A 13415-nucleotide genomic window follows, 5' to 3' on the forward strand; every position below is an offset into this window, starting at 1 on the left:
AGAATGACTCTTCTGGTTCTGCTTGCAAATTTGTCATAGTAAAAACCTCTTAGTGAGAGCAACGTAGATAAAAAGTAACTGCAAAAGCTGCTGTAATAAAAATACTATGTTGTGAATTATGCTTTTGGAGAGTATGTGAAGGTTTTGTGCCAAAGAAACCAAAGATCCACGTGCTTACAGGAGTCAGGTCTGTAGTGTAAATTCTGGATAGGACTGTCTTAAGAATGGTCAAAACTATTACTAGGAGAGACTTTTCTCTGCTGGTTGATGCTTCTACTCCACTGTATTTGAATAATGACTGTGAAAGCTACTGGATTGTAAACTTCTGCAGTGTTATCAATGTTTATCAGGCTAGAGTTTGAAGCAGTGTGTCCTTTTAGGCTGGAGTGTCACTGTGTCAGTTCTAACCCGGAATTAAATAAGGCCTCTTTTAATGAGGGCTTAAACAGTGTGAAAATGAGCATCAAAATTCCAGATTTGCAAAGGAAAGCTGTTTGCTAATCTGAAGCTCTTCCCTGCTTGCCCTCAGCTGCATGTGTTGTGGTTTTCAGGAAGGGGCTGGATTTCTTTCCCTGACTATCAGTTTTTATTTTGATGTATAATCTAATTAAACTACCTATTACACTGGCTGTACTGTGCTTATCTGTGGCTTCAGGTGACAACGAACGTCCCCCCTGGTTTTGCTGTTTAATAGTGGTGCTGGTGTGTTCAGTTATATGATGTCTAATCATTTTGGAGCAGCTGAGTTATTGGCACTGCTGTCACTTGGCCTCTCTGCTGAGCCCATAGTTTAGTGACCTGGCCATAGCTTTTTTCAGGTTTGAGGTACTGTAGGCTTTCTGTTTATTTAAAGGAATAATTAAAACTATGTTTCCCTCAAGACTATCAGGCATTATGTTCCCCATAATGTCAGTGTTTAGCTTCACTTAATACAGTGGTTTCTCACTGTGGTGGTGGGACTCTGCTGTGTTCAGTGAATCCAGCAGCAGCCAGGGCAGCTTTTATCCTGAAGATAGACCACTGGAAGCTCCCAAATGCAAAGATTCCTCAGTGTCTGTCTGCTGTTAGGGAATAGCTTCAAACAGGCAGATACTCTGAATTAAAACTACCACATGTGTGGGGTTTTCAAGCGATATCTAAAATCAGAAATGCTTAAAATAAGATACCTTTTACAACCAAAAATTCTTAGAATCATCTATAGGGAAATATTACAAACAGCTCAGTGGCATAAAATTCTTGTTTAGTTCCAGCTTGGAATCTCTGGTCCCACCAGAACAAAGATCCTGTGTGTGACTCGTGTGCTCATTGCAGTGAGTGAAACAGTGCCTGTACTCGAGAGCTCAGTATTGAGCAAGCTCGTGCACTTCACTTCCGAGTCTGGCAGAAAACCTTATTCCAAGAACCGTTTTGGTTGACTTCCCAAAACAAGTGATACTACCCTGCTCTTCCTGGTTTCCCTGGCTGGAATAGAAAAAAAATCAGGGCCTTTGCCGTTTGTAAAGGCTACAGCAGCATTGTGAAAACTTGTATTTCAGGTCCTAAGACTATTGTATGGAGTGAGTGTTAAGCAATCGACTCTTTCTTTGCTCCGTGAGTAATTCTGCTGTTCCACCAGCCTGTTAGGAAGGTCACCCATCTCCAGTAACCAGCTCTGGAGACCAAACCAGTAATGATCTGGTTAATCACTGGGGCTACACTAAAGAACTTGGAGCTCTGTGTATTTATCATGACCCCCTTTCTCATAGAGCAGTGTAACATGTTTTTTCCTTGTAACTTCAAGTGTTACAAGAGAAGGATACCAATTTGCAGCCCAGGAAAGGGAATTTTGTTAGCACAAAGCCCTGGGCTGAGGGGAAAACTGCAACTTTAGCTACTGCACCTTCTGGTCGGGTGTTGCCTTCAGCAGCAGGTTGTTCTGATTCCCGTGGCTATCCTGGTAACAGAGATTTATGAGCATTGTTGGATGAAATAGTTCTTTGATTCAGGCACATTAAAATCTTGTCTTGGCAATTGAGTTTTTAACAGCTGGAGCATCAAGTTTTCTAACTACCTTTGTCACTTGCTAAATGTCGTTTAAATTAGTTTTTGTTCTTGAAAGATAAGCGGCTTAAACTATTACATTTTGCCTAACAGAGCTACTTCTTTACATTTTACCTCTCAGGCTTTTACAGGGTGATTAACCTTAAAGAAACCCCCAAAACAGCCTCTTAATTTCTCTCTCTGCATTAACTGAGTAGTTAACTATAAGACTAGCAGCAGATAGCTGAAACTGTGGTTGTGATGATCTGTGTCCTTTAATTCAAAAGATCAACAGTCTAGGATTTAAGTATTTTTACCTCCTAAATGTCAGTAACACTTGTACCTCTTCAACTGCACTGTTTTGCTTCTATATCACGTGTCCAAAATCAGGGAAATGTTCTGTAATGAAGGTCTTGATGTCTAAATGTTACACATGTTGTTTGTCCTCTTCCCCTGCATGGCGCTGCCTTAAATGTCAGAAGTTATTAATGTACTTAATTATAGATGTCCTGAAATACAGACGCCTTTTAAAGGCATTCTAATAAATCTGTTAAAAATGGAAATATTTCTAAAATATTAAGCTTGAGTCTTTATTTATGTAGTACTACAGATATTGCATTTTTGGTTGTCTAAGTCAAAAATCAGAGTATTACTACTGGTCAGATCACTTCAAGTGAGGGGGCTGGATTCTTTTGGGGCGAATATGCTGCAACTGCAGAGCTCTAATCTTGTCTTTATTGTTGCTGCCAGAAACTCCAGACGAAAATGGCAAAACCCAGCGAGCTGACAGTCTTATTATGAAGAAGATAAAGAAAAAAAAGAAAAAGAAACACCGGGAAGATGTGAGGGGGAAACGCCTGAAGATGTACAACAAAGAAGTGCAGACCGTGTGCGCTGGGCTCACCCGCATCGACAAAGAGACTCTATCTCAAGGACAGTGTGACAGCTTGGAAATGAACAAGGAATCCTTCAGGTACCTGAAGGATGAGCAGCTCTGCAGACTGAATTTGGGGATGCAGGAGTATCGGATACCCCAGGGAGTACAAACACCGTTTGTGACACACCAGGAGCACTCTGTTCGCAGCAGCTTCCTGAAAACTGGCACTAAATTTAGTAACTTCATTCACGAGGAACACCAGTCCAATGGAGGTGCTCTGGTCCTGCATGCCTACATGGATGAACTCTCATTTTTGTCTCCAGTGGAGATGGAGAGATTTGCAGAAGAGTTTCTTGCGTTGTCATTCAGCGAAAATGATAAAAATGCAGCTTACTATGCCTTAGCCATAGTACACGGAGCAGCTGCTTATTTACCAGACTTCCTGGATTACTTTGCTTTTAACTTTCCTAACACTCCAGTGAAAATGGAAATTTTGGGCAAGAAGGACATTGAAACAACAACAATTTCAAATTTTCATTCTCAGGTAAGAACTGTTTACAGGCATAAAAGTTGCACAGCACCTAGATTTGATTAATCTCATTAATCCAGAGCAGGGCTGGCTTAAAATACGTGAGTCACAAATTCATGTTCTAAGCAGATGAAAAAGACGTGTGCACTGTGATGTTTATTCCTGTTTCTGCTTAAAAGCTTACTGGTAGTTGATGATTCACACCTCAGGCACTGCTATCTGTGACCTGAGGAAAGATCTGCACTGATCATCTCTTTCTTCTAAACGTGGGAAAACACTGAGATTGTTCAAAACAACAGCCAAGTCTGTATCAAGAGTTGCAAAGACTGCAAATGCTAACACTTTTTTTTATTCAATAGATCTGGGTTGTTATTTTATATATTTTTTTATTATTTTTTTTTTGCAATGACATTATTTCTCAGGTTTCAGTATATAATTTGCAATTTTTTTGAACATCTTAATTCTATCAGCAGCTGATGTTGGGTGTTTAGACTTCCTAACTTGGAAGTGGTTAGAGTATCTTTTTAATTCCGTTGGACTTTCATTTTATGTATTACCCTGGTTTCCACAGTAGGCTTAAACTAGCTTAGATTCTGAAACTGTATCTCCATGTAACTTAAATGGATGCAACAGTAGAAACTAAGCTAATTTCAAGATGCCCGTGTGAAAACCCATTGGATTTTAGTCTTGTGATCAAACTCAGAAATATCTATGAACATCTAACAAGATTAGAATTTAGATAAATTTATTTTAGATGGAATAAAACTTCTTTCTGTTTAGTCTGAGAATGGATTCAAACTGCTGATTACTCTTAAAGTCTTTATTCAAGATATTAATTACACTTACTGGTTCACCTGTTGGAAGGATAAATCTAGAACTCTGTAGTGAAGTGCACTTCCCTACTATAGGAATAGACCTTTAGCAACAGATTTTGAAATGTTAATGCTTGTGAATGGGCTGTTTGGATCTCTCCAGGGTTTACCAAATGCTTATAAGCAAGATTTGCATTGGAAGAACAATTACTGCTTTACAGAAAGTTCCTGCATGGTCACTGTGGAGTCTTTGAATACCATTAAATGAATCATTCTGACATTTGGCTTATGAATTTGTTTGACAACGAATAGCTGCTGCTGCACTTATTTTAACCAGCTTCTGTTTCTTGGTCTAAGTAACTCTTGGTGCTGACAGAGCTGTCAGAGTGCAGAGTACCCCAAAAACAATCTCTGCTGTGGGCAGGAGCACGTGTGCACTGTACACACCTGAGTGCTGCAGATGTGAAACCTGTCCCCAGGCTGGGCTCTAAAGTCTTCAGGATCAGTGATATGTCTGTGTTATTTGGTGTCATGATTGCATTCTAACTCGAGTGCATGTGCTGACCACTGAAATGGCTTAACAGAGCCACTGGGATATTTAACAATTGCATTTTTCCTCAGTGAATGTCCTGTGAACATGAATCCTGGTACTATAAATACACGTGAGGAATGCATGGTAATAAATAAGAGGCTTTGTTGGGTTATAATCTGCGCTGGTACTTCAATTAATTCTATTTTAAGTACTGTCTAAACTTGATTAAGATTGAGTCATGACATAAGGTTCGGTTGGTCTAAACCACTTCTCTAAACCCAGCTCCAGAATGACCTGGTTAATCCTCTCTGGCTGAAGTATGTTATTGTCGTTCACTCTGAGCAAACAGCACAGGAGCTGTCACAGGCAGCTGAAAAGGGGCTCTGCAGGGAATACACGTGGTGGTTAAGTTTAAGGAAGCATTTAAATCGGTGGTGGGTTCCCCCAAGTTTTGCAGGCTGGCTTATCTGGAAATGGAGAAGGCCACAGTGCCCTGCCTGGGAGAGCCGGGGGGGATCAGCTGCCTGTTGTGCTGCTGCTCCTCGGAATGAACAGGCTGGCCAGGCTTCACTTTTGACCTTTCTGTATGAGAACTGTACAGCACGAAAGCACTTTGTAGTTATGCTTTTGCAGATTAAGCATGTTACACTGTTGTGTGCTGTAACACTGATTATTTTTAATTGAAGATAATGAAGTCACCTCCGTTCTGGGTTTCTTCTCTGTGCGTGAGCTTGTTTGCTGCACTGACCTATCCTGTGGTGAGGGGATTTTGAGCATTAGGTAGTTTTGAGTCCTGGAGACTCAGTTTCAAGAAACAAAGATTTGATCTGTAAACTGCAAGTTAATGTGACCTTTGGCTTATACAACATTAAGCTGTTCTATGTACCTTTTCAGAGAAACTGAATTTTAGTAGGAAGTGTCTCCAGTTCAAAGTAAGGACTTTAATCTGGAAGAACTGATAAAAGTCTGGTGATAATTAACTACCTTGCCAGGGGAATTCCTTTGTTCTCAGGGTAGTGAGTTTATAACAAGCACTCCAGTATGTGTTTGGAGCATTAATGTTTGTTTTCAGAATCTTAAAATAATTACGCTTAAATGTCTTCTGGATTTTTTGCTTGCATTGGCTCCCATTGGTTCTACTACTTTAGTACTGAAGCTGAGCTTTAGTTTGGAGCTGTTCACTTGGGCTATGAGCTTTAAAGACTCAAATCACTGAGCAGTACTTTGTAAGCTTTCTTCACATAAGGGCACAATTTAATTTGGAAGCTCTTAGCAGTGCAGCTAGAATGAACTCTCATTTTCCTTATCATTTGCTTCAGTACAACTGCTTCTAGTTCTACTCAGTGAATTGGAATATATTTAGACTTAAAAAACACTTCTACTTTTTTTCCCCCAAGAAAAAACCGATCAGCTGCCTGTTGAATTCTCTCTCTGATCCAAAGGAGAGTTAGACTGTCACAGAGGAGTGGGGATTCTGGAAAGAGGCCAGGAAAGAGCTGGGGAAGTAGGTTTTGCATAAGCTGTTGTTCCTTCTGGGGAGAAGCAGCCAGCAGGTGATAATTGGGGAAGTTTTCCTACTCCTGCTGTCAGAAAAGATTCCTCTGTTCCTGACAGCTTTGGTTAATGAACCACATCACAGTTTGGTTGTCTCCCCCATGTGAGTTTCTCTTATTCTGGAATGGCAATTCCTTTTTTAGCAGAAGCTACCAAAATGTGAAGTGGAGAAATTGTGCATCTGTACTGCAAACTTCATGTAGTTTGTCACTAGAGCCACATAAGCAATGCCCAGTGGTCTGGCTGCAGTATGTCACGTTGTAGTCAGACATGTCACCCTTGCTGTGCTGGCATGTCCCTGTCCTGTCCCTCTGTTGTCAGTAGTAACCCCCTTGTGCTCCTGCTTTCTTCCTTGTAGCCAAGTGTTTGTGTGGTTGGTTTTATAGCTGACTTGGCCTGTTGAAATATTGGCACTGTCAACTCATTCGTGCTTTTCTTGCAACTGGAGAGAAACTTCTGAGACTTAACCTCATTTGTCTCCAGCTGATGCCTCATCTGTGTGTCCTCTTCTCACCCTTTGGGGTTTTGCTGCTCACTCAACCCTTGGAGAGGCAGGGCAGGGGCTGGGGTGGCTCAGGGACATGCAAATAAATACCAGCTTTGTGATTTGGACAGGAAACACTGGTGCTGTCTGTTCCTGTTCTCACCCGAGTGTGGGGAACACTGATAGGCACATCATGCAGCTGCAAGAAAATGTCTCCCTGAGCACTGAAGAGCTAATTTTAAACATGCCTATAACTCACTGTCAGTGTGGAGTGTGTGGAGCAGGGGATACACAGGGTAGTGTGGCATTTGAAAGGGCACCATGGTCCTTACACAAGAGTAATTCTGGTTTTAATTCTCCAGTATATGTATTTCATTTCTATTAAAAACTACCAAAACATTGAAATCCAATATTTCTCTGAAGTATTTCTACTGTCCCCTTTATAACTCTTGAATTCTTCTGGGTTTTTTTCCATTGTGTTCCAGTGCATTAAAAAAAACCTCCAAACTTAAAGCTTCTAGTTTTTCATTTTCTTTAAAAACATTACAAGGAAAAACTGCATATGGAATCATAATTCATTTTAACTTGTGACAAACACCTGTGAAATACTAGTGACTCTCAACAGGTGGTTTCAGTAGAGCAGATCTCATCTGGAAGTGGTCTGTCTCCACTTACAGAAATAGTGCCAGGCAGTTAAACTTTGACTTAAGGACCAGAACATTTCAATCCTTAGTTCCCCTGTAGGTGCACAGAACTGGAATGTTGCTGTGGCGTTCCAGTGCTTCTGCTCTGAACTGCATTCAGTGAGTAGAGTGAGCTAAACTCCTGTAATTAAAAAGCTAAATATCTATGGCTGCTGCTAGAGAATAAAATTGCAGCAGTAACTCTATTTTTTCCCAATTAGTCTCTCCTAATTTACCTTTAGCAACCTCATGGAGTAATTTAATAGCATCTGGTTTGTTGACTAAAGATGCAAAACTGAAACTAAACTTCAAATTAAGCTGCTGCATCCACATATCTATAAATGGAGTTAGTTATAAAAGGCATCACACATTCTGAACATGACTAAAATTGCCAATTTAGCAGTAACCCTCTGTCCCTGTCCCACCACTCAGCCATGGAGAACAGCTGGAGTTTTTCACCACAGGAAGCACTCGAACACAGAGGGAAGGTTGGGGCTCAAACACAACTGAGTGTGCAAAACAGACTAATTATGGCAATATTTCTGCTCTATAATATCAAATACCTCTGGTATCTACATCAAACCTGCTCTGTGGCCATATGGGATTTACAGCTGCAGTCCATAGGATGAGGCTGGAGAACACTGGAGTCTTGCCAGGGGTTTTCCTCCAGGAACAGGAAATTGGTAAGAAAAATTTCCAGATGCCCTTGGAAAGTGGGACAGTCTGTGCTCCAGAGGATGTCCAAGGGCTGTAAGTGAGATTAAAGTGTTTCTGGCCACAGCACTGACAGCAGGTTCTACTGCTGATGGTTGCCCTGAAGTTGTTCATGAGCACTGGGTTTCTGGCTAAACCTCTTGTTTCCTCAGTTTCTTGTCCAGTTTTGTGTATACATTATAACAACATTACCAGGGCCACTGCATGAGAGACTGAGATTTTTCACAGCAGTCCCAGGGGAAGGACCTCTGGGACAAGACTGGAATGAAGAATGTGTGTATTCCAGGGGCATCCGGTTTGAAATGTAGAAACAACAGTCGGCTGCACAAACTAGTGGAGAGCTGAAGCTTGCTGGTGAATGAGTCACAAGGAAACCTTGTGTGGTTGTTTTCTCAAGTCAGCCTGGAAGTGTTGAATTGTTCCTGAATTAGTCAAATACTCACTTGCTGTTATTCCAACTCGAGAAGGATTTCCTGTCAGGAGTGCAGGCAGCAGTTGTTTCTCTTGGGATGCCCTGTGGGCATGTGTTCTAAACAATCCCTGTGCATATTCCCAAGGGCACAGCTACTGAAATAGAGGTAGATGAGTCCAGCTGTGGCCTGGTGTGTTGTGTTAGTCGGTTTGACTCTCCTGCAGCAGAACTAAAGCTGTGGTGGTGTTGTGTTTCCTCTCTGGGCTCCCAGGTCAATCGGACGTACTGCTGTGGCACCTACAGAGCAGGACCCATGCGGCAGATCAGCCTGGTCGGAGCAGTGGATGAAGAAGTGGGGGACTACTTCCCAGAATTTCTAGATATGTTGGAAGAATCTCCATTTCTTAGAGTAAGCAGCAACTCGTGGTTTGTTCAGAGCACTGTAGATATTTAAGCAATTACTAGGTTTCACATATTTCAAAGTAATTAGAAACCAAAAGGTGTTTTCTTTTTTGATGTGCTTATTTGGGCTACTGAGGTTCATTCTTGTGTCCAGTTGAGAGGTATGGAATGAGGTAACTACAATTGTGTGAATAATTAAAAACATATAGTTTGTCATATGTATGCACTACATAGTTCTCTGCTTCCCTGAAAACTGAATTTGATAAAGTTAGCTCAGAGTATATTTTACCTCTCAAACTTATTTAGTTTCTGTGCAATTCTTTTGACAGCAAATTTGAACCAGTTTTACCAAAGGCGTCATTTAATTTTTCTATCTCACCCAGTGTTTTGTGTTATGTGTGTTTTGTGGGTTGTTTTGTTTCTCTTTTCTTTTTAGATGACTCTGCCCTGGGGGACTCTTTCTAGTCTCAGACTTCAGTGCAGGTCCCAGAGCGATGACGGGCCCATCATGTGGGTGAGGCCAGGAGAGCAGATGATCCCCACAGCTGATATGCCAAAATCGCCCTTCAAACGGCGCCGGTAAGGCTTGGTTTGCCTCGAGTGAGAGAAGAAAACCATTGCAGTTGTCCCTGTGTTAAGATTTGAGAACAAAAGCAAAGTACTTGATGTGTAACTGGTTCTTCAGATGACTAATTCGGATTTAAGCTTCACTTTCGTTTTTGTTTCAAATTGGCTCAGCTGATAAAACAAATGTTGCTTGTGATGGTTATCTTCTTTCACCACTTTTATGTCCTAGATCAGTGCTTTCTTAAGATTAAAAACCTCTTTCATTATCCTTCAGGAGGCTTATTTTATTCATCTTATTTCTGTGGTGAGGGCAGCTCTAAAACAGCAGAAATCCTTACACTGCTTGTGCTGCATTTTAATGTTTGTGCTAAAGCACTTGTAGTACTGTCTGCCTGCTCAGGAAATATTGGGGTGTACTTACATGTTTCTCAGAAAAAGAACAAATTTCAGGAGACTTGGAAGCATATTTGAATTGTCATTTCAGGGAGGATTTTTTGACGTACTCCCAAATAACTGAAGTTCAGGTCCTATTAAGATAGCTCTATTTTACATACCATTAAATTCCTGGAGGAATTCTTCCAGCATGAGTGATTGGATTTGTTTTATGAAGTTTGATCTCATAACCTGAATTGTACTTTGCTGTTTTTATTCAGCAAAAGGTCAAAACAAAACCGAGAAGAAATCGGAGGGAAGCGCTTTGTTCTTTTCAAGCCTTCAGCACGCATTTCAGATTACTTGAACACAGTTATTTATTTCTGAGTAGTCTGAAACATTTTCAGTGTGTGTTTTTATGACATTATAGGTCAATGAACGAGATAAAGAACCTGCAGTACCTACCTCGGACCAGTGAGCCCCGCGAGGTCCTGTTTGAGGACAGGACGAGAGCTCACGCTGACCACGTGGGGCAAGGCTTTGACTGGCAGAGCACGGCTGCTGTCGGGGTCCTGAAGGCTGTGCAGTTTGGGGAATGGTAAGTGCTGCTGGAATGCAGCTGTTCTACACTTCTCTTTAAAAAAAAAAAGGTAATTCCTTAGAAAACAAGCCTAATCAGAAATCTGATTTTATCTAATAAGATAAAAGCTGCCTAGCGCTGAAAACCACAAGCTGTACACCCGCTATTTCCCCCTCTTGAGGCATTAAAAGATTGCAACAGCAGTTTGCAGAATATTGTAGTGATATATAAAAGCCTTAAAATACCATGCCTGGACCATCATCCCTGATAGTTCATTTCCTGAGCAGGTATTTTAATTCCAGCTTCTGTAACAGTAATCTAAGAACTCAGTGTAATTAATTTCACAGCTGCAGTGCCTTCTCAGGTCATGTACCCAGGATATTGCTGGTGACCTTGCAGAGAAACTAGACTTGCATCACTGTAATTGCTAGAAATTACAGTGGGAATTGGATTGCATCATTAGCAATATCATTAGATTTTTGTGTGAATAAAAGGTGCCAGGACTTCCTTCACTGTGGTTCACAGCTGCTGAATAAAATCCAGCTCCTCATTGCTTCAGCTGCAGAGTTACTTTGTTATTTTACATTTTTCCTTTAATGCAGAATTATTCTGTCCAATTATAAAATGGAAGAATTGAGGCAAATTGTGGTTCCTAGAACACAGAGAACTTTAGTAGTGGTATTTTGAACCTAGTTCTTGATCATTTTGGTGTATTGTCCCTGAAAACATCACGTCTGGTGTGAAGGCAGCAAGAAAGAAGTGGGGAAAAAAGAGAAATCTGTGAATTATACCCCTTTTTCAAAATACATGTATTGAGAAGTGATGAGACTTTGTGCACAGTGTAGAACTGAGGAAGGTTGTTGGTTCAGTGAAACTTTCTGCTGGAAAGAGCTGTAATTCAAATTCTCTAAAAATTCCTGGAATTCCCATCTTTTCTAGGAGTGACCAGCCTCGTATAACCAAAGATGTGGTTTGCTTTCATGCTGAAGACTTCACTGATGTTGTGCAGAGGCTTCAGCTGGACCTACATGAACCTCCAGTGTCACAGGTATTGGATCTTCCCTTGTGGCAGCTCATTCTTAGTGTTTTGGGAGTAGTTTCTGGCAGATCTCAGGTTCTCTCTATAGCCAGACCTTTTGTATCCCCAGTTCTCACTCTCTTGGGCAACTTCCTCATGTTTCAGGATAGAATAGTTCAGTTGGAAGGGACCTTTTTCTTTTACTTTCCTCCAAGCTGGGATTTATGCTGTGAGTCACAGTATGTGCTGTAGAAACAATTTGTTGATTAAGAAGTCATGTGTGCCTGTTCCTGCTTTTTCTAATGTCTGATGTTGTCTTAAGAGGTGGAGACATCTCAGCTCAGTCCTGTCAGCCCAAACAATGCAGCCCATGTCACACCTACTGTTTTCAGCTGTAACTAGGGAGAGGAGAATGAAGAGGATTCTCAAGATGTGCACGTTGGCTAAATTGTGCTTTAAACATCCAATCCTCAGTTAAATTTGAATTTTTACCCACGAAACAGAAACATTCTGATTTAGACATGAATTAAGTTGAAAATAGGAGGATACTTGAACTGTTTGAAGAGTCTACCACTAACTTTCCCATCTCTCCTTCTCCCAGTGTGTTCAATGGGTGGACGAAGCCAAACTAAACCAAATGAGACGGGAAGGCATTCGCTATGCTAGAATTCAGTTGTGTGACAATGACATCTACTTCATCCCTAGAAATGTCATTCATCAGTTCAAAACAGTGTCAGCAGTCTGCAGCTTAGCCTGGCACATCAGACTTAAACAGTATCACCCCGTGGTGGGGGAGAATTCTCCAAATGCAGACAGCAATTCAAGCCTCAACAGTAATATTCCTGGAAAGACAGAGGCAGAAGGTGAACCCCAAGGTGTGAGTGTAAAAATAGAGTCTGAAGACCCAGGTTTAGAAGTTCAGCTTACCCCAGGGGTGCTCTCCTCCTCTGTTTCTTCAATATCAGGACTTGTGCAACCAGATCAGGTGGCCCAGCCCCTTCCAGGTTTTAAAATAGAGTCTGAGCAGCAACACAATCCACAGGATCATGCAGGCTCTTCTGTGTGATATGTATATAATCAAATGTTTTTTTAACAACTTTTTAAAATTTTGATGTGAAGTTATAGTTTTATAACTGGCTTATGTTTTATTGGAGAAATCTTGCCTATAATTCTATAAAGAAAGGTGACATTCCAAAATGTCAAGCATATCTTTTTTACACAGATTATGCAAAATTCAAGTTGTATTTTAACCCCTTAGTACAACCTGTAACAGTGGTCTACCACTTCTTTCTGTTTAAGTAAAGAGATGTTGAATATCTTCTCAAAGTCAGATTGAAATTCCTCCAGGAACATGAAATGGTTGAACTCCATTGGTCAGTGTTATTTCCCTACTTTTACTTTATCTCTAATCTTCACCAGAAAGTGATGCTTTTGTAGAAGACTTGCAAAGTGACTTCTCCATCTCCATTTTAATTGCTTAAAAAAAAAAGTAAAAAAAAAAAAAAGAAAAACTAAAAATAGAGAAAGCACAGCACTTTTGATGATTTGTGGAATTTTTGGTATGTCTGTTCTTGACATGTTGGTTTATATACAAGCTATAGAAATTGATGTTTCTCACAGTTCCTACAAGGCTGATCTGTAAAGTGAACTGAAGCAAGTGTCTGATCCTGTTGAAATGCAATGACTTACTGACCTAACACTTCTCATAGCACTGCTTATGTTGTTTGGTGTGAGGGTTTTTGCTTCCAAAATACATCTTCCCTGAATGTGGTAAATACTAGTGTCAAAATTAGAGAACCTATTGGTAGTCTTGTGGAGGAAACTGCTATCTTTGAGCACTTTAAGGCTTTAAAATACTTA

General features: G+C 40.7%; 1 protein-coding gene across 5 annotated transcripts in view; it reads left to right on the forward strand.

The window, feature by feature from the left end:
- LOC113973324 (putative homeodomain transcription factor 1) overlaps window positions 1-13415 on the forward strand; it is a 30323-nt gene that overhangs the window by 1217 nt on the left and 15691 nt on the right. For all 5 annotated transcript variants that reach the window (XM_027695279.1, XM_027695281.1, XM_027695280.1 and 2 more), the window contains exons 2-6: window positions 2770-3440; window positions 8888-9025; window positions 9455-9597; window positions 10388-10555; window positions 11477-11585. In XM_027695279.1, the coding sequence (XP_027551080.1) occupies window positions 2770-3440; window positions 8888-9025; window positions 9455-9597; window positions 10388-10555; window positions 11477-11585 (1229 nt within the window). The remainder of the gene's footprint in view (window positions 1-2769; window positions 3441-8887; window positions 9026-9454; window positions 9598-10387; window positions 10556-11476; window positions 11586-13415) is intronic.

Source organism: Neopelma chrysocephalum, unplaced genomic scaffold, assembly GCF_003984885.1.
Source record: "Neopelma chrysocephalum unplaced genomic scaffold, ASM398488v2 Primary Assembly neopelma1_100, whole genome shotgun sequence".
Taxonomy (NCBI): Eukaryota; Metazoa; Chordata; class Aves; order Passeriformes; family Pipridae; genus Neopelma; species Neopelma chrysocephalum.